Source organism: Entelurus aequoreus, linkage group LG05 (genome assembly GCF_033978785.1).
Source record: "Entelurus aequoreus isolate RoL-2023_Sb linkage group LG05, RoL_Eaeq_v1.1, whole genome shotgun sequence".
Classification (NCBI taxonomy): domain Eukaryota; kingdom Metazoa; phylum Chordata; class Actinopteri; order Syngnathiformes; family Syngnathidae; genus Entelurus; species Entelurus aequoreus.
In genome coordinates this window covers 5,862,422-5,882,214 of record NC_084735.1, presented here as the reverse complement: position 1 = coordinate 5,882,214, position 19,793 = coordinate 5,862,422, and the positions used below count along the sequence as shown (strand labels likewise).

Below are 19,793 nucleotides of genomic sequence, written 5' to 3'. Positions count from 1 at the left end.
TGTGGCAGTAGGAAGGAGTCCTTTGATACCCACCTGTGGCTGTAGGAAGGAGTCCTACGATACCCACCTGTGGCAGTAGGAAGGAGTCCTAAGATAGCCACCTGTGGCAGTAGGAAGGAGTCCTATGATAGCCACCTGTGGCAGTAGGAAGAAGTCCTATGATACCCACCTGTGGCAGTAGCAAGGAGTCATATGATATCCACCTGTGGCAGTAGGAAGGAGTCCTATGATATCCACCTGTGGCAGTAGGAAGGAGTCCTATGATACCCACTTGTGGCAGTAGGAAGGAGTCCTTTGATAGCCACCTGTGGCAGTAGGAAGGAGTCCTATGATACCCACTTGTGGCAGTAGGAAGGAGTCCTTTGATAGCCACCTGTGGCAGTAGGAAGGAGTCCTATGATAGCCACCTGTGGCAGTAGGAAGGAGTCCTTTGATACCCACCTGTGGCTGTAGGAAGGAGTCCTACGATACCCACCTGTGGCAGTAGGAAGGAGTCCTAAGATAGCCACCTGTGGCAGTAGGAAGGAGTCCTATGATAGCCACCTGTGGCAGTAGGAAGAAGTCCTATGATACCCACCTGTGGCAGTAGCAAGGAGTCATATGATATCCACCTGTGGCAGTAGGAAGGAGTCCTACGATAACCACCTGTGGCAGTAGGAAGGAGTCCTTTGATAGCCACCTGTGGCAGTAGCAAGGAGTCCTATGATACCCACCTGTGGCAGTAGGAAGGAGTCCTATGATAGCCACCTGTGGCAGAAGGAAGGAGTCCTATGATAGCCACCTGTGGCAGTAGGAAGGAGTCCTATGATAGCCACCTGTGGCAGTAGGAAGGAGTCCTATGATACCCACCTGTGGCAGTAGGAAGGAGTCCTATGATATCCACCTGTGGCAGTAGGAAGGAGCACGCTGACACAGGACAGCTGATTTCAGTCAGAAATGTATTAAATTAATCACAATTTACAGTGAACACTGTGGTCCGCCAGTGCTGGATGAAGAATATTTGCTGTCATACTCCTCAGCGGTTGGACGGTAATACAAAGAAAAAGCACACGTATAAGTCTCCTTTAGGACCAGAACATGATGATTATTATTATTATTATTATTATTATTAGGAGAGAGCTGCTGAACTCCATCCAATAAATACAAAAGAAAGTTAATATCAATAATATTGTGTTGTGAAGACATCCATTCTTCACAGGACGGCCAATCAGGTGAGAGATTAGAAGAAGGGGCGGGGCTCCATCTCCGGAGTCGTCCATTTTGTTGCATAACGATTGATTTGATAAAAGTAGAAGATACAAATTTGCGGGGTGGAATGTTGACTTCCTGTCACACGGCTCAAGGAGGGGGACTAGACCACGGTCAAGGTCTTGGTGGCACAGTCCAGCAGCACACCGGCCTCCTGCATGTCGTACCTGAGGAGGACAGCAGGGTGACGTTGTGTTTACCCGCCGGCGGCGACACACTCACCAGTCGGCGGCGGTGACGGCGTAGTAGACGTGCGGGGGGGCCAGGCCGCAGGTGCCCATGTTGGAGAAGAGGAGCCAGTCGCTCACGCTGAGCTCGGGCAGCAGGCAGCGCTCCACCACCTGGTCCAGCTGGTCTAGTGACGGACCCCACAGGCTGCTGGGAAACAGCGCCTCCTCGCCGCACGCCGTGTGCTGCATGGGCACAAAAAAACTTCTTTTTTCACACATCAAAATGCAGAAAAGTGTCAATATGATTATTCGCCAGCAGGGGGCGACCAAAGTCTAGATCAGTGTTTTTCAGCCTTTTTTGAGCCAAGGCTCAAAAAAAATGCGGAGGAGGCACACCACCAGATGAAATCATTACAAAACAATTGTTGGATATGACTTTAAAGGCCTACGGAAATGAATTTGTTTTATTTAAACGGGGATAACAGATCCATTCTATGTGTCATACTTGATCATATTTTTGCTGAAAGGATTTAGTAGAGAACATCGACGATAAAGTTCGCAACTTTTGCTCGCTGATAAAAAAAAAAGGCCTTGCCCCTACCGGAAGTAGCGTGACGTCACAGGCGGTAGCGCTGCTCACAATTCCCCGTTGTTTACAACGGAGCGAGAAAGTGACGATTACCCCATTAATTTAAGCGAGGGTGAAAGATTTGTGGATGAGGAACGCTAGAGTGACGGACTAGAATGCAGTTCAAGAGATATCTTTTTTCGCTCTGACCGTAACTTAGGTACAAGCTGGCTCATTGGATTCCACACTTTCTCCTTTTTCTATTGTGGATCACGGATTTGTATGTTAAAGGCCTACTGAAAGCCACTACTAGCGACCACGCAGTCTGATAGTTTATATATCAATGATGAAATCTTAACATTGCAACACATGCCAATACGGCCGGGTTAACTTATAAAGTGACATTTTAAAATTCCCGCCACACTTCCGGTTCAAAAACGCCTTTGGATATGATTTATGCGCGTGACGTCACAAAATGCACGGAAGTGTTTGGGCCCTTTTGGACACAATACACAAAGCTCTGTTTTCTTCGACAAAATTCCACAGTATTGTGGACATCTGTGTTGGTGAATCTTTTGCAATTTGTTTAATGAACAATGGAGGCTGCAAAGAAGAACGTTGTAGGCGGGATCGATCGGTGTCTTAGCGGCTAAGTACAACACTTACAGCAACACAACAAGGACTACTTACCCTGATAGCAGACGCCTAGCCGATGCTTGCCGCCAAACCCACGGGTGAAGTCCTTCGTCGCGCCGTCGATCGCTGGAACGCAGGTGAGCACGGCTGTTGATGGGAAGATGAGGGCTGGCTGGCGTAGGTGGAGCGCTAATGTTTTTATCATAGTTCTGTGAGGTCCGGTTGCTAAGTTGCTAAATTAGCCTTAGCGTCGTTAGAAACAGCATTGTTAAGCCTTACCAGGCTGAGAATTTTTAACCGTGTAGTTACATGTCCATGGTTTAATAGTATTGTTGATCTTCTGTCTATCCTTCCAGTCAGGGATTTATTTATTTTGTTTCTATCTTCATTTGAGAACGATGCTATCACATTAGCTCAGTAGCTAAGTGTGTCACCGATGTATTGTCTTGGAGATAAAAGTCACTTTAAATGTCCATTTTGCGTGCTCGACTCTCATTTTCAAGAGGATATAGTATCCAAGGTGGTTTAAAATACAAATCCGTGATCCACAATAGAAAAAGGAGAGAGTGTGGAATCCAATGAGCCAGCTTGTACCTAAGTTACGGTCAGAGCGAAAAAAGATACGTCCTGCACTGCCTCTCAAGTCCTTCACTGTAACGTTCCTCATCTACGAATCTTTCATCCTCGCTCAAATTAATGGGGTAATCGAATCTCTCTCGCTCCATTGTAAACAAAGGAAAATTGTGAGCAATCCTAGCTCCTGTGACGTCACGCTACTTCCGGTACAGGCAAGGCTTTTTTTTAATCAGCGAGCAAAAGTTGCAAACTTTATCGATTTTCTCTACTAAATCCTTTCAGCAAAAATATGGCAATATCGCGAAATGATCAAGTATGACACATAGAATGGACAAATGACACATAGAATGGCGAAATGGACATCAACAGTGACTTTTACCTCCACGACAATACATCGACGAAGCTCTTTAGCATGAGCTAACGTGATAGCGTCTGTCTCAAATGCAGATAGAAACAAAATAAATAAATCCCTGACTGGGAGGATAGACAGAAGATCAACAATACTACTATCAGGAGACACAGAACCAAACACTGGACATGTAAATACACGGTTAATGTGTATTCGACGCCTGTCGAAGCCTAGCAATGCTGTTGCTAACGATGCTAACAACAAGACCTCGTCAGAGCTATGATAAAAACATTAGCGCTCCACCTACGCCAGCCAGCCCAGGTCGGCGGCCCGGAGACGTAGGAAGTCAAGGTGAGTTCGCCGCTAGCCGCGTCTTCTATCCAACAAAGTCCTCCTTGTTGTGTTGCTGCAGCCAGCCGCTAATACACCGATCCCGCCTACAACGTTCTTCTTTGCAGTCTCCATTGTTCATTAAACAAAATTGCAAAAGATTCACCAACACAGATGTCCAGAATACTGTGGAATTTTGTCGAAGAAAACAGAGCTCTGTGTATTGTGTCCAAAAGGGTCCAAACACTTCCGTGGACCTCGCGACGTCACGCGCATACGTCGTCCTCCAAAGGCGTTTTGAACCAGAAGTTCCCCGGGAAATGTAAAATGTCACTTTCTAAAATCGGCATGTATCGGCATGTGTTGCAATGTTAAGATTTCATCATTGATATATAAACTATCAGACTGCGTGGTCGCTAGTAGTGGCTTTCAGTAGGCCTTTAAAGCATAACCAAGCATGCATCACTATAGCTCTTGTCTCAAAGTAGGTGTACTGTCACCACCTGTCACAATACCCTGACTTATTTGGACTTTTTTTGCTGTTTTCCTGTGTGTAGTGTTCTACTTCTTGTCTTGCGCTCCTATTTTGGTGGCTTTTACTCTTTTGTTGGTATTTTCCTGTAGCAGTTTCATGTCTTCCTTTGAGCGATATTTCCCTGCAGCTACTTTGTCTTAGCAATCAAGAATATTTCAGTTGTTTTTAATCCTTCTTTGTGGGGACATTGTTGATTGTCATGTCATGTTCGGATGTACATTGTCTTTGCTCCACAGTAAGTCTTTGCTGTCGTCCAGCATTCTGTTTTTGTTTACTATGTAACCAGTTCACTTTTAGTTTTGTTCTGCATAGCTTCAATGCCTTTTCTTAGGGGCACTCACCTTTTGTTTATTTTTGGAACCTCTAAAGCAGGGGTCACCAACGCGGTGCCCGCGGGCACCAGGTAGCCCGTAAGGACCAGATGAGTAGCCCGCTGGCCTGTTCTAAAAATAGCTCAAATAGCAGCACTTACCAGTGAACTGCCTCTATTTTTTAAATGTTATTTATTTACTAGCAAGCTGGTCTTGCTTTGCCCGACATTTTTAATTCTAAGAGAGACAAAACTCAAATAGAAATTGAAAATCCAAGAAAATATTTTAAAGACTTGGTCTTCACTTGTTTAAATTCATGAATTTTTTTACTTTGCTTCTTATAACTTTCAGAAAGACAATTTTAGAGAAAAAATACAACCTTAAAAATGATTTTAGGATTTTTAAACACATACCTTTTTACCTTTTAAATTCCTTCCTCTTCTTTCCTGACAATTTAAATCAATGTTCAATTATTTTTTTTTTTTTATTGTAAAGAATAATAAATACATTTTAATTTAATTCTTCATTTTAGCTTCTGTTTTTTCGACACTTATGATTAAAATTCCAAAAAATTATTCTGTCAAATCTGGAAAATCGGTAGAATCAAATTTAAATCTTATTTCAAAGTCTTTTGAATTTCTTTTAAAATTTTTGTTCTGGAAATTGTAGAAGAAATAATGATTTGTCTTTGTTAGAAATATAGCTCGGTCCAATTTGTTATATATTCTAACAAAGTGCAGATTGGATTTTAACCTATTTAAAACATGTCATCAAAATTCTAAAATTAATCTTAATCAGGAAAAATGACTAATGATGTTCCATAAATTCTTTTTTTAAAGTTTTTCTCTTCTGTTTTTCGGTTGAATTTTGAATTTTAAAGAGTCGAAATTGAAGATAAACTATGTTTCAAAATTCAATTGTCATTTTTTTCGTGTTTTCTCCTCTTTTAAACCGTTCAATTAAGTGTAAATATCATTAATTAATAATAATAACATAGAGTTAAAGTAAAAATTAGCAAATTGGCTATTTCTGGCAATTTATTGAAGTGTGTATCAAACTGGTAGCCCTTCGCATTAATCACTACCCAAGAAGTAGCTCTTGCTTTCAAAAAGGTTGCTGACCCCTGCTCTAAAGGCTTAGTGGCCACATATGTGGACAGCACCTTTTAGCTCTTATTTCCAAAATTGTGTACACTACTGAATTGGGGTCTTATGGCCGCTTATGTGGACACTTATACTGCCATCTGGTGGTGTCAGAAGAGTATAACATACAATGGAATTTTGGAGAAAAAAAGTGTAAAAATAAGAATTAGCATGTCACTAAACATGAAAGTACATGAAGCGACTTATTTTCCCCCCCAGTTGGAAGAATGATGTCGGACGTTGTCTTTTTGTTGCCATCGCACGGCATTCTCGCTTGTTGATGGGCTCGTATTGCACATCTGATTTGAAGCGGAAATATTCCCACTCGTGTTTTCGTCCTCCTAATTTGTGTCACTTGGCAAGAACTCCTCACAAGTTGGGAGGGAGGCTGAGACCAGGGCCGGACACTTCCCAAAAGAGGTGTGGTCGTCGCGTGGGAGTATTCGGCGTAGCTTATGTGACGCCACGGCGTAGTTTGGCCTATAGATGGCGACATAATCGCCATTTATGGCTCTGAAGCTTAGAAACTTGTTGAAGTTCATGCATAGTTATAAGTGCAGTATATATGTTGTTATTATGCACATCTTTATATTATATATGCAGTCGAACTGCTCAGGTCGGCGGCAGATCAAACCTTCGTGTAACGTGGCACGCTGCTTTTGATGTGGTTCGTCAACAAGAAGCACAGGAAAGAACTTTCTACTAATGACCAGACTACAGTGAAATAGTAGGAGGCAACACCACACCCACTCTGCTACCACGTGGGGATAATGAACATCACACCCACTCTGCTACCACGTGGGGATAATGAACATCACACCCACTCTGCTACCACGTGGGGATAATGAACATCACACACACTCTGCTACCACGTGGGGATAATGAACATCACACACACTCTGCTACCAGGTGGGGATAATGAACATCACACACACTCTGCTACCACGTGGGGATAATGAACATCACACCCACTCTGCTACCACGTGGGGATAATGAACATCACACCCACTCTGCTACCACGTGGGGATAATGAACATCACACACACTCTGCTACCACGTGGGGATAATGAACATCACACACACTCTGCTACCACGTGGGGATAATGAACATCACACACACTCTGCTACCACGTGGGGATAATGAACATCACACCCACTCTGCTACCACGTGGGGATAATGAACATCACACACACTCTGCTACCACGTGGGGATAATGAACATCACACACACTCTGCTACCACGTGGGGATAATGAACATCACACCCACTCTGCTACCACGTGGGGATAATGAACATCACACCCACTCTGCTACCACGTGGGGATAATGAACATCACACCCACTCTGCTACCACGTGGGGATAATGAACATCACACCCACTCTGCTACCACGTGGGGATAATGAACATCACACCCACTCTGCTACCACGTGGGGATAATAAACATCACACACACTCTGCTACCACGTGGGGATAATGAACATCACACACACTCTGCTACCACGTGGGGATAATGAACATCACACACACTCTGCTACCACGTGGGGATAATCAACATCACACCCACTCTGCTACCACGTGGGGATAATCAACATCACACACACTCTGCTACCACGTGGGGATAATAAACATCACACCCACTCTGCTACCACGTGGGGATAATGAACATCACACACACTCTGCTACCACGTGGGGATAATGAACATCACACACACTCTGCTACCACGTGGGGATAATCAACATCACACCCACTCTGCTACCACGTGGGGTTGATGAACATCACACACACTCTGCTACCACGTGGGGATAATGAACAATCACACACACTCTGCTACCACGTGGGGATAATGAACATCACACCCACTCTGCTACCACGTGGGGATAATCAACATCACACCCACTCTGCTACCACGTGGGGATAATGAACATCACACCCACTCTGCTACCACGTGGGGATAATGAACATCACACACACTCTGCTACCACGTGGGGATAATGAACATCACACCCACTCTGCTACCACGTGGGGATAATAAACATCACATCCACTCTGCTACCACGTGGGGATAATGAACATCACACACACTCTGCTACCACGTGGGGATAATGAACATCACACCCACTCTGCTACCACGTGGGGATAATGAACATCACACACACTCTGCTACCACGTGGGGATAATAAACATCACATCCACTCTGCTACCACGTGGGGATAATGAACATCACACATACTCTGCTACCACGTGGGGATAATGAACATCACACACACTCTGCTACCACGTGGGGATAATGAACATCACACACACTCTGCTACCACGTGGGGATAATGAACATCACACACACTCTGCTACCACGTGGGGATAATGAACATCACACATACTCTGCTACCACGTGGGGATAATGAACATCACACACACTCTGCTACCATGTGGGGATAATCAACATCACACCCACTCTGCTACCACGTGGGGATAATGAACATCACACCCACTCTGCTACCACGTGGGGATAATGAACATCAAAACAATGATTGGAATGAAAAGCTTTCATTTGTGGACAGGAAGCTGAACCAAGAAGAAAAGATTCAACAGTTAGCCTCTGCTGCTAACGGCTAACGTGTCGCCTTGGCAACAGACGCCGCCTGCTGCTCTCATGAACGTCTCTCAACGGCACATGACAAATATTTGAAGGCTTTTCATGACATACTTCCCTAGTCATGAATGACGAGTAATTCAATGAGTAACTATAATCCATTATTTTTTAAGAGTACTTTTCAGAACTAAGAGCCACTTAAAACTAAACCCGTTTTGTTCGAAATGGCGACATATTGTGAATGAGTGAAAAGAGGGCTCACTGCGTTCAAAACAATTGTGATGGCGGTGACATCACGGGGTCAATAAAAGATAACCAGGTCCATAAAGGTGGTGAAACATTGACACGTACTTTGTGCACCGACGGGGCGGCGATGGCGTTCCCCAGGAGCTTGATGGCGAAGGGACCGTAGACGCCCTCGCTCATGTGGTACAGGAACTCCTTGTGCTCGCCTGTTGGTGCACGTGAGGTCAGAGGTCAGGACCAGGCCGTGACGACGCAACACGCCACCCACCTGGAGCCGCCTCCTTGGCGATCACGTTGACCGCCAGGCTGAAGGCGGACGCCACGTAGAAGCTGGCGGGCTGGGCCAGCACGCGCACGCCGGACTGCGCCGGGAAGTAGGCGTCCAGCAGCGGGCTGACGGCGGACTCCACCTGTTGTCACGACAACCACACGTCAACACGCCTTATCTCTGGTGCAAAGTCCCGCCGAGCTGAGACCTGTTGGAGCTGGAAGTCTGCGCCGCCAATGTCCAGGATGTCCATGCGGAAGCCCAGCTCCTCCTGCAAGACAACGCCGGTCAGAGGGGGAGGAGCCTGAGGCAAGATGGCGGCCGCTCACCCCCATGTCGAACACGCAGCGGGCGTCCAACAGCGCGTGGCGGTAGGCTTCCTCCGGGTCCTGGCAGGAGGTGGGCACGTGGAAGGCCACGCCCGCCACCTGGACGCCCAGACCCTTGGCGGCCTCCAGCAGGTGGCGGCAGCTCTTCAGGGACGCGCCGAACGCCACGCTGGTCTCGGCCGCGTGGGCGTCCGTGGTCAACTGCAGCAGCAACCTGGGCGACAACATCACCTGGATGTCACCTGTGTCAAGTGGCCCCGCCCCTTTGTGCTGCACAATGTTCTTCTCAAAGACCTTAAATATGTACATGAAAAATATTTAATGCCGTAAAAAAAAAAAAAGCCACTATTTTGTCCCTACGCTTTGAACCCGGCGGCTTATAAAACAGTGCGGCTTCGCCGACGTCCATAAAGCAAATCTAATAGTTTTCATTGAACACATGCAAAGACACTGAAAAGGTGTGCTATTGGTCAAGCTATGGCGCCATCTATTGGACTAGTTTGCTCACTGACCGGCCGTTTAAAGCTTTGAACCAGAAGTACAAGTGCTGTTTCGTTTTCTAGCCGTCCATAGCGTTTCTACTCGTACGGATTCTTCATTCGTCACTCCAAGCAACGTTTGTACGTTTTACAATATAACTAAAACTATTCTTACTTACCAAAGCATCCCATGTACTTCCTGCTTTAATGCCTTGGACTGAAAAATACAACCGTCCATAGCGTTTCTACTCGTACGGATTCTTCATTCGTCACGCCAAGCAACGTTTGTACGTTTTACAATACAACTAAAACTATTCTTACTTACCAAAGCATCCCATGTACTTCCTGCTTTAATGCCTTTAACTGAAAAATAGAACCGTCCATAGCGTTTCTACTCGTACGGATTCCTCATTCATCACGCCAAGCAACGTTTGTAAGTTTTACAATATAACAAACTATTCTTACTTACCAAAGCATCCCATGTACTTCCTGCTTTAACGCCTTGAACTAAAAAATATAACCGTCCATAGCGTTTCTACTCGTACGGATTCTTCATTCGTCACTCCAAGCAACGTTTGTAAGTTTTACAATAGAACTAAAACTATTCTTACTTACCAAAGTGTCCCATGTGTGATGTCTGTAGGAGTGTTTTCATGCATATTTGTACATGCTAGCGTTGTTAGCATGAGCTAATATGCTAGCATGCTTACAAGTGTCTGTGTTAGTATTATTAACTTACATTCTTTTTGAATTGTTTCCCTTTCACACATTTTTCAGTAAATTCAGCAAAACGCCAGCGTGGAGTTATTGAGTCCGTTTAGCTGATTGGAGAGCTAGCTTGCGCAGCTAGTGGGCCCATGACCACGACTGACGTTTTGTTTGATCCGCCGTTTTACCGCCCTGTTACAGACACTGTTTTGGAAACAGATAAGGTATGTGAATAAACATTTACACAATATTTATGTAAATAACTAATTTCACAATGTATATATCTGGTGCAGCTAATATATGGACATATATTTATTTATTCTAAAATTTAGTGGGCGCGGCTTATTTACTGGTGCACTTTTTAGTCTGGAAAATATGGTAATCTTCTACCAAACGGGGGGAAAAAACATGTTATTTTGTAGACTGTATGTAAATAAACATTTCTGTGTAAATAAGTCATTCCACGACATATATACCCGCAACTTATAGTCCTTATATTTGTTTTCTGCAATTGAGTGGGTGTATCTCATACAAATAAACCATAAAACGTCAACAAAAAAAAACTAACAGCACCGATTGGGGCCATTTTGATGAGGTTCGGACAGGGCGGGGGCGGGGCCAACTTGACGCAGGTGACTTACTTGGCGTGCGGGTGGACACGGGAAATCTTGGACAGCTCGGCCTGGTTCTCGCACACCAGAAGCTGGACGTGGTTCCTGGCGGCGCTCTTGATGAGCGCCAGCTGCTTGCAGACACCCGACAGCATGATGTGGTCGGGCGACACGCCGTGCTCCAGCGCCAGGTTGACCTCCGCCTAGTCCCCACAGAAACCCATCAGTGACCTGTCGGGAGGCGGGGCTGTGGCGGCTCACCTTGCTGGCGCAGACGAAGCCCAGGCCCAGGGAGGCCAGCACCTCCAGGACCGCCGGGCTGCGGTTGCACTTGAGCGGGAAGTAGGGCTGCAGCCGCGGCACGGCGCTCTGCCAGCGGGCGTGTTGGCGCATCAGAGCGCCCAGATCGGCCACCATGAAGGCGCTCTTCTCCACCTGCAACATGCTCATGTTCTTATCTGGACCAGCGTGCCCCGTGAACGTGCGCCCACCAGTGCCCGCTCCTCCAGGACATCTCGCAGGGTGACGCCGCCCTCCAAGACTTCCACGCTGTAGCCGGCGAGTCCTTTCATCCTAACCGTATTCCAGAGAGCCAAAAATCATAAAGAACGGGTGACGAGCGAGCCGGTGGGGGTCCTGGGGTTATGCAACAAACTGGGAGAGAAGAGCGCTGGTTAAACGAGGGGCGTGGCCTCCTGCCGTGCGGGACTCACATGGACAAGTCGGGGGAGGGACCGGTCCCGCTATCAGCTAGGATCCCACGGCGGCTCAGCGTTGAAGTCGAAGTGCTCCCGGTAAAGAGCCGCCCCTAGGCCCTCTGGGTAGCGCTCATACACCTGTGCCGAGACGGGGGAGCCCTGCGCGCGCACACACACACACAGAGTATTTAACACCTCATTCCTCACGGCAATGTCAACAATTCCCATTTTATCAGAGCTGGCCCTTTAAATATATGTCAATAATATGTATTAATATAGGTTAGCATTAGCGCTTTAAATGAAAATGATGCATAACTGCACTTTGATCAACTCAATACAGCTCACTAGCATGAAAACAAGAGACATTAACGTCTTTCCCCACTAAGAAAGGACATATGTAAACTTATAAACGGTCTGATGTATAATTGTGTACATCGTGCTCTCTCGGTGGAGTGAACCTTATATACCGTATTTCCTTGAATTGCCGCCGGGAATATAGTATTTGCCTGCCTAGAATTACAGCCGGGTCAAACTCGTTTCGCAAAATAATTAGCGCATGCTTGGCACTTCCGCCGGGTCAAATAGCGATCGATTGCTTGCACTTTTACCATGGAGGATGACATATCTAAAATAAAACCGTTTTCTAAACTGGACTTTCAATCGAAGCAGGAGGTAATAATTAAAGGAATATCTCCAGAGACTTTTAAAACTGAAGAAAGATAAGGAAGACTGCCTTTGATCAGAAGCAGCTGCACATGGACTCATTTACAAGTAAAGGTAAGACCATAATAACGTTTTTTTTTAATTAAATGTGCTTTTCATGATAAGGTAAGCGCCGGAGTGAGAAGAGGTTTTTAAAATAATTAGCGCATGCTTGCCCATCCCGCATGGTTTTGGTAACCGCAGGAGTGAGAAGAGGTTTTAAATTAATTAGCGCCCCTGCGGCTATTCAAGGAAATACGGTATATACCATATTTTCCGCACTATAAGGCGCACCTAAAAGCCTCCAATTTTCTCAAAAGCTGACAGTGCGCCTTATAATCCGGTGCGCCTTATACACTGCAAAAAGTCGGTGTTCAAAAACAAGGGGAAAAAAATACAAAAATGAGTGGTATTTTATTTGAACTAAGCAAAATTATCTGCCAATAGAACAAGAAAATTTGGCTTGTCAAGAATTTCCAAAACAAGTCAAATTAGCTAACCTCAATGAACCCAAAAATAGCTTCAAATAGTGCACTTTTCTTGGTAGGAAAAAAAAAAAAAAGACCTTTTTGCTCAATATGTTGAAAAATATTGTTAAATGAAGTAAATGCTAGTGCCATTATCTTGACATCATGACATGCGCTCGGCATCATGATTTTTTTTTTCATGCTTGAAATAAGAAATGATGACTTTAAAAAAGTAGTTTTCTACTTGTGAGTGTTGATGACACAGCTTTGCAACAGTTGATATTCTAGTTTCAAGCATGTTTTACTCAATATAGCTCATCAAATCTCAGCAACAAGCTGTAATGTCTTACTGAGATCATTTAGGACCAAAACACTTAAAACAAGTAAAACACTCTAACATAAAATCTACTTAGTGAGAAGAATGATCTTATCAGACAGAAAATAAGCAAATATCACCCTTATTTGACATATTTCATCTTACTTAGATTTCACTTTTTGATATAAATGTTGCACTACATGTTATACCTCGCTGTTGTTAAAAGATAAACAAAACACTGACTTTACCTCGGGGAAAATAATAAAACAGCTGTTTGTTCATTTTGGGAATGAACAGAGTTGTCAGAACGCTGCTTTGTAATCTATTAATAAAGTTTGACTGACCTATCTGACTGTTTTGTTGACATTCCCTTTAGCGCAGCTCCATCTAATGGATGCATAACGTAACCCCAGCCTCTACTGTAGCGCAGTGGTCCCCAACCACCGGGCCGATTGGTACCGGGCCGCACAAGAAATTTAAAAAAAATAAAAAATTTTTTTTTTTTTTTTTTTTTTTTTTTTTATGAAATCAACATAAAAATCACAATATATACATTATATATCAATATAGATCAATACAGTCCGTAAGCACACATGATTGTATTTATTTATGTAAAAAAAAAATTAAAAAAAATTAAAAAAAAATCTATGTAAAAAAAAAAAATTTTTTTTTTTTTTTTACATAAATAAATACAATCATGTGTGCTTACGGACTATATCCCTGCAGACTGTATTGATCTATATTGATATAGAATGTATATATTGTGATTTTTATGTTGATTTCATTAAAAAAAAAAAAAAAAAAAAAACATTTTTTTTTTTTTTACATAAATAAATACAATCATGTGTGCTTACGGACTGTATCCCTGCAGACTGTATTGATCTATATTGATATATAATGTATATATTGTGATTTTTATGTTGATTTCATTTTAAAAAAATAAAATAAAAAAAAATAAAAATATATATATATTTTTTTTTTAAATTTCTTGTGCGGCCCGGTACCAATCGGTTGGGGACCACTGCGCTACAGTATATACCCCCCCCCCCCCCCCCCCCCCGGTCCGTGGGACAAATTTTCAAGCGTTGACCGGTCCGCAGCTACAAAAAGGTTGGGGACCACTGCTGTAGCGTCTATTCCAGGGGTCACCAACGCGGTGCCCGCGGGCACCAGGTAGCCCGTAAGGACCAGATGAGTAGCCCGTCGGCCTGTTCTAAAAATAGCTCAAATAGCAGCACTTACCAGTGAGCTGCCTCTATTTTTTAAATGTTATTTATTTACTAGCAAGCTGGTCTCGCTTTGCCCGACATTTTTCATTCTAAGAAAAAACACAAGATACACTTACAATTAGTGCACCAACCCAAAAAACCTCCCTCCCCCCATTTACACTCATTCACACAAAAGAGTTGTTTCTTTCTGTTATTAATATTCTGCTTCCTACATTATATATCAATATATATCAATACAGTCTGCAAGGGATACAGTCCGTAAGCACACATGATTGTGCGTGCTGCTGCTCCACTAATAGTACTAACCTTTAACACTTCATTTTACAAATTTTCATTCATTACTAGTTTCTATGTAACTGTTTTTATATTGTTTTACTTTCTTTTTTATTCAAGAAAATGATTTTAATTTATTTATCTTATTTTATTTGATTCATTTTTTTAAAAAGTACCTTATCTTCACCATACCTGGTTGTCCAAATTAGGCATAATAATGTGTTAATTCCACGACTGTATATATCGGTTGATATCGGTATCGGTAATTAAAGAGTTGGACAATATCGGCATATCGAATATCGGCAAAAAGCCATTATCGGACATCCCTAATAGAAACTAGTAATTAATGAAAATTTGTAAAATGAAGTGTTAAAGGTTAGTACTATTAGTGGAGCAGCAGCACGCACAATCATGTGTGCTTACGGACTGTATCCCTTGCAGACTGTATTGATATATATTGATATATAATGTAGGAAGCAGAATATTAATAACAGAAAGAAACAACCCTTTTGTGTGAATGAGTGTAAATGGGGGAGGGAGGTTTTTTGGGTTGGTGCACTAATTGTAAGTGTATCTTGTGTTTTTTATGTTGATTTAATAAAAAACAAAAAAAAACAAAAAAACAACGATACTGATAATAAAAAAACCGATACCGATAATTTCCGATATTACATTTTAACGCATTTATCGGCCGATTATATCGGCAGACCGATGTTATCGGACATCTCTAGCAATAACGTTGACAATCTTTGTGCTTCAGTACGAAGCAATATTTAGAACCATTAAAACATGAAATACTAAGACCAAAAAAACAACAACATACAAAATAGTAGCTTTTGTAACAGTGTGTCTATTTATTTGAGTTATTTTAAAACGGTTACTAGCTTTAAGTGCATGTATAAGTACTTTTTGAGAACATACCGCAATAATAATAATAATAACTGATCATTTAAAAAAATCAAGCGTCCCACGTGTGATATCTGTAGGAGTGTTTTCATGCATATTTCTACGTGCTGTCGCTAATATATGGAAATATATTTATTCCTTCTAAAAATGTTGTGGGTGCGGCTTATATACCGGTGCGTTCTTTTTGTCTGGAAAATATGGTGATCTTCCACCAAATAGGGGTGCGGGGGGACATGTTATTTTGTAGACTAACAGATACTACATTCCTACATTTGAAAACAATTAATTAAGGTATGTAAATATGACCGTGACTTCTGTTTTGTTTGATCAGCCGTTTTACTGCCGTGTTACAGGCACAGTTTGGAAACAATTAAGGTATGTAAACAAACATTTGTATAAATAACTCATTTCACAACGTATATATCGGTGACGTATAGCCGAGTGTGGCTAATATATGGGAATATATTTATTCCTTCTAAAAATGTTGTGGGTGCGGCTTATATATTGGTGTGTTTTTTTTGTCTGGAAAATATGGTGATCTTCCACCAAACAGGAGTGCGGGGGACATGTTATTTTGTAGACTAACAGATACTACATTCCTACATTTGAAAACAATTAACTAAGGTATGTAAATATGACCATGACTTCTGTTTTGTTTGATCATCCGTTTTACTGCCGTGTTACAGGCACAGTTTGGAAACAATTAAGGTATGTAAACAAACATTTGTATAAATAACTCATTTCACAACGTATATATCGGTGACGTATAGCCGAGTGTGGCTAATAAATGGAAATATATTTATTGCGCCCCCCCGCGGCCCCGAAGGGAATAAGCGGTAGAAATTGGATGGATGGATGGGCTTCTAAAATTTTGTGGGTGGTGCGTTTTTTTTGTCTGGAAAATATGGTGATCTTCCTACTCGGTGGCCTAGTGGTTAGAGTGTCCGCCCTGAGATGGGTAGGTTGTGAGTTCAAACCCCCGGCCGAGTCGTACCAAAGACTATAAAAATGGGAGCCGTTACCTCCCTGCTTGGCACTCAGCATCAAGGGTTGGATTTGGGGGTTAAATCACCAAAAAATGATTCCCGGGCGCGGCACAGCTGCTCACTGCTCCCCTCGACTCCCAGGGGGCGAACAAGGGGATGGGTCAAATGCAGAGGACACATTTCAACACACCTAGTGTGTGTGAGACAATCATTGGTACTTTAACTTCCACCAAATGGGGGTGGACACATGTTATTTTATAGACTAGTAGATACTACATTGCTTCATTTGGAAACAATTAATTAAGGTATGTAAATATGACCATGACTTCTGTTTTGTTTGATCAGCCGTTTTACAGACAACAACAAAAGGCATGTCACGATAACTATCTTATTGTTTTAGTTGTGGTTCTTATTTGGGCACATGTTATTTAATAGACTAACAGATACCACATTGCTTCATTTGGAAACAATTAATTAAGGTACGTAAATATGACCATGACTTCTGTTTTGTTTGATCAGCCGTTTTACAGACAACAATAAAAGGCATGTCACGATAACTATCTTACTGTTTTAGTTGTGATTCTTATTTGGGCACATGTTATTTCATAGACTAACAGATACTACATTGCTTCATTTGGAAACAATTAATTAAGGTACGTAAATATGACCATGACTTCTGTTTTGTTTGATCATCCGTTTTACAGACAACAATAAAAGGCATGTCACGATAACTATCTTATTGTTTTAGTTGTGGTTCTTATTTGGGCACATGTTATTTAATAGACTAACAGATACCACATTGCTTCATTTGGAAACAATTAATTAAGGTACGTAAATATGACCATGACTTCTGTTTTGTTTGATCAGCCGTTTTACAGACAACAATAAAAGGCATGTCACGATAACTATCTTACTGTTTTAGTTGTGATTCTTATTTGGGCACATGTTATTTCATAGACTAACAGATACTACATTGCTTCATTTGGAAACAATTAATTAAGGTATGTAAATATGACCATGACTTCTGTTTTGTTTGATCAGCCGTTTTACAGACAACAATAAAAGGCATGTCACGATAACTATCTTACTGTTTTAGTTGTGATTCTTATTTGGGCACATGTTATTTCATAGACTAACAGATACTACATTGCTTCATTTGGAAACAATTAATTAAGGCACGTAAATATGACCATGACTTCTGTTTTGTTTGATCAGCCGTTTTACAGACAACAATAAAAGGCATGTCACGATAACTATCTTATTGTTTTAGTTGTGATTCTTATTTGGGCACATGCTATTTCGTAGACTAACAGATACTACATTGCTTCATCTGGAAACAATTAATTAAGGTATGTAAATATGACCATGACTTCTGTTTTGTTTGATCAGCCGTTTTACAGACAACAATAAAAGGCATGTCACGATAACTATCTTATTGTTTTAGTTGTGATTCTTATTTGGGCACATGTTATTTCATAGACTAACAGATACTACATTGCTTCATTTGGAAACAATTAATTAAGGTATGTAAATATGACCATGACTTCTGTTTTGTTTGATCAGCCGTTTTACAGACAACAATAAAAGGCATGTCACGATAACTATCTTACGGTTTTAGTTGTGATTCTTATTTGGGCACATGTTATTTCATAGACTAACAGATACTACATTGCTTCATTTGGAAACAATTAATTAAGGTACGTAAATATGACCATGACTTCTGTTTTGTTTGATCAGCCGTTTTACAGACAACAATAAAAGGCATGTCACGATAACTATCTTACTGTTTTAGTTGTGGTTCTTATTTGGGCACATGTTATTTCATAGACTAACAGATACTACATTGCTTCATTTGGAAACAATTAATTAAGGTACGTAAATATGACCATGACTTCTGTTTTGTTTGATCAGCCGTTTTACAGACAACAATAAAAGGCATGTCACGATAACTATCTTACTGTTTTAGTTGTGATTCTTATTTGGGCACATGTTATTTCATAGACTAACAGATACTACATTGCTTCATTTGGAAACAACTAATTAAGGTATGTAAATATGACCATGACTTCTGTTTTGTTTGATCAGCCGTTTTACAGACAACAACAAAAGGCATGTCACGATAACTATCTTACTGTTTTAGTTGTGATTCTTATTTGGGCACATGTTATTTCATAGACTAACAGATACTACATTGCTTCATTTGGAAACAATTAATTAAGGCACGTAAATATTACCATGACTTCTGTTGTGTTGGATCAGCCGTTTTACTTGCAGTGTTACAGACAACAATGAAGGTATGTCACGATAACTATTTTATTGTTTTGGGTTGTGATTCTTATTCAAGTGAAGTATATTTTATTTAAGCCAGATGAGGTGGTTCGGGCATCTGCTCAGGATGCCACCTAAATGCCTCCCCAGGGAGGTTTGGGGGACGTTGGGAAGACTATGTCTCCCGGCTGGCCTTGGGAATGCTTCGGGATAAGTGGCTGGGGAGAGGGAAGTCTGGGCTTCTCTGCTTAGGCTGCTGCCCCCGCGACCCCACCTCGGATAAGCGGAATGAGACGGTTTTATTTAACTTGGATAACTCGATTGAAAATATACAAGTTTTATAGCATTGTTATGTATTACCATCACAACAGAGTTATTTATTGTCAATCATTTGTAGGTCAATATATCGTCCAGCTGACTGACGTCATAGACCCGCACACGTTATAAATAACCTCGGCGACGCTGGAATAAAAATAGCCAATAAAAAACCAAGCGCTCCTCTCATGGGATGAATAATATTCCCACTTGATGAAGACGTGCGAATATACAGACGTGGAATGAGCTGTCATGGAGTAATGGAGGCAGAAAGAACAGCCCGCCATGTTAACACCCCCCCCACACACACACACACACACACACACACACACAACACACTTCGCTCCACTTACGTGAGATAACGGCCAGAATGTTTTGGAAAATCGTCTTCTCTTTTTCGGCGGAATTTTTAAAGAGTAGTGGTCACAAGGCGGAAAGAAAGAGCCAGGGCTGCTGTGGCCATTATATGCTCGGTGGCGGTCGACAAGATTCTAAACGCTGAGGCCTCCAGGCCGGAAGTAGAAAAAAAGGTCAGC

General features: G+C 42.2%; 1 protein-coding gene across 1 annotated transcript; it reads right to left on the bottom strand.

Annotated features, from left to right (window-relative positions):
- Positions 1 to 1,207: 1,207 nt before the first annotated feature.
- LOC133650062 (antizyme inhibitor 1-like) lies at positions 1,208 to 19,793 on the bottom strand. Its single transcript, XM_062046858.1, has 11 exons — positions 19,611 to 19,793; positions 11,811 to 11,954; positions 11,589 to 11,751; positions 11,359 to 11,532; positions 11,128 to 11,300; positions 9,300 to 9,513; positions 9,179 to 9,241; positions 8,971 to 9,112; positions 8,808 to 8,908; positions 1,471 to 1,661; positions 1,208 to 1,415 (listed from the first exon to the last, which is right to left on the bottom strand). The coding sequence occupies exons 3-11, from the start codon at positions 11,667 to 11,669 to the stop codon at positions 1,352 to 1,354; spliced, it is 1,203 nt and encodes a 400-aa protein (XP_061902842.1). The 5' UTR covers positions 11,670 to 11,751; positions 11,811 to 11,954; positions 19,611 to 19,793; the 3' UTR covers positions 1,208 to 1,351.

Excerpts from the sequence above, each read along its gene's own strand:
- LOC133650062 (XM_062046858.1), bottom strand. The coding sequence starts at position 11,669 with ATGAAAGGACTCGCCGGCTACAGCGTGGAAGTCTTGGAGGGCGGCGTC. Across the intron at positions 11,533-11,588 it reads TCCTGGAGGAGCGGGCACTG|GTGGAGAAGAGCGCCTTCAT; the intron begins GTGGGCGCACGT and ends AGCATGTTGCAG. Across the intron at positions 1,662-8,807 it reads CCGCCCCGTCGGTGCACAAA|CACACGGCGTGCGGCGAGGA; the intron begins GTACGTGTCAAT and ends GTGCCCATGCAG.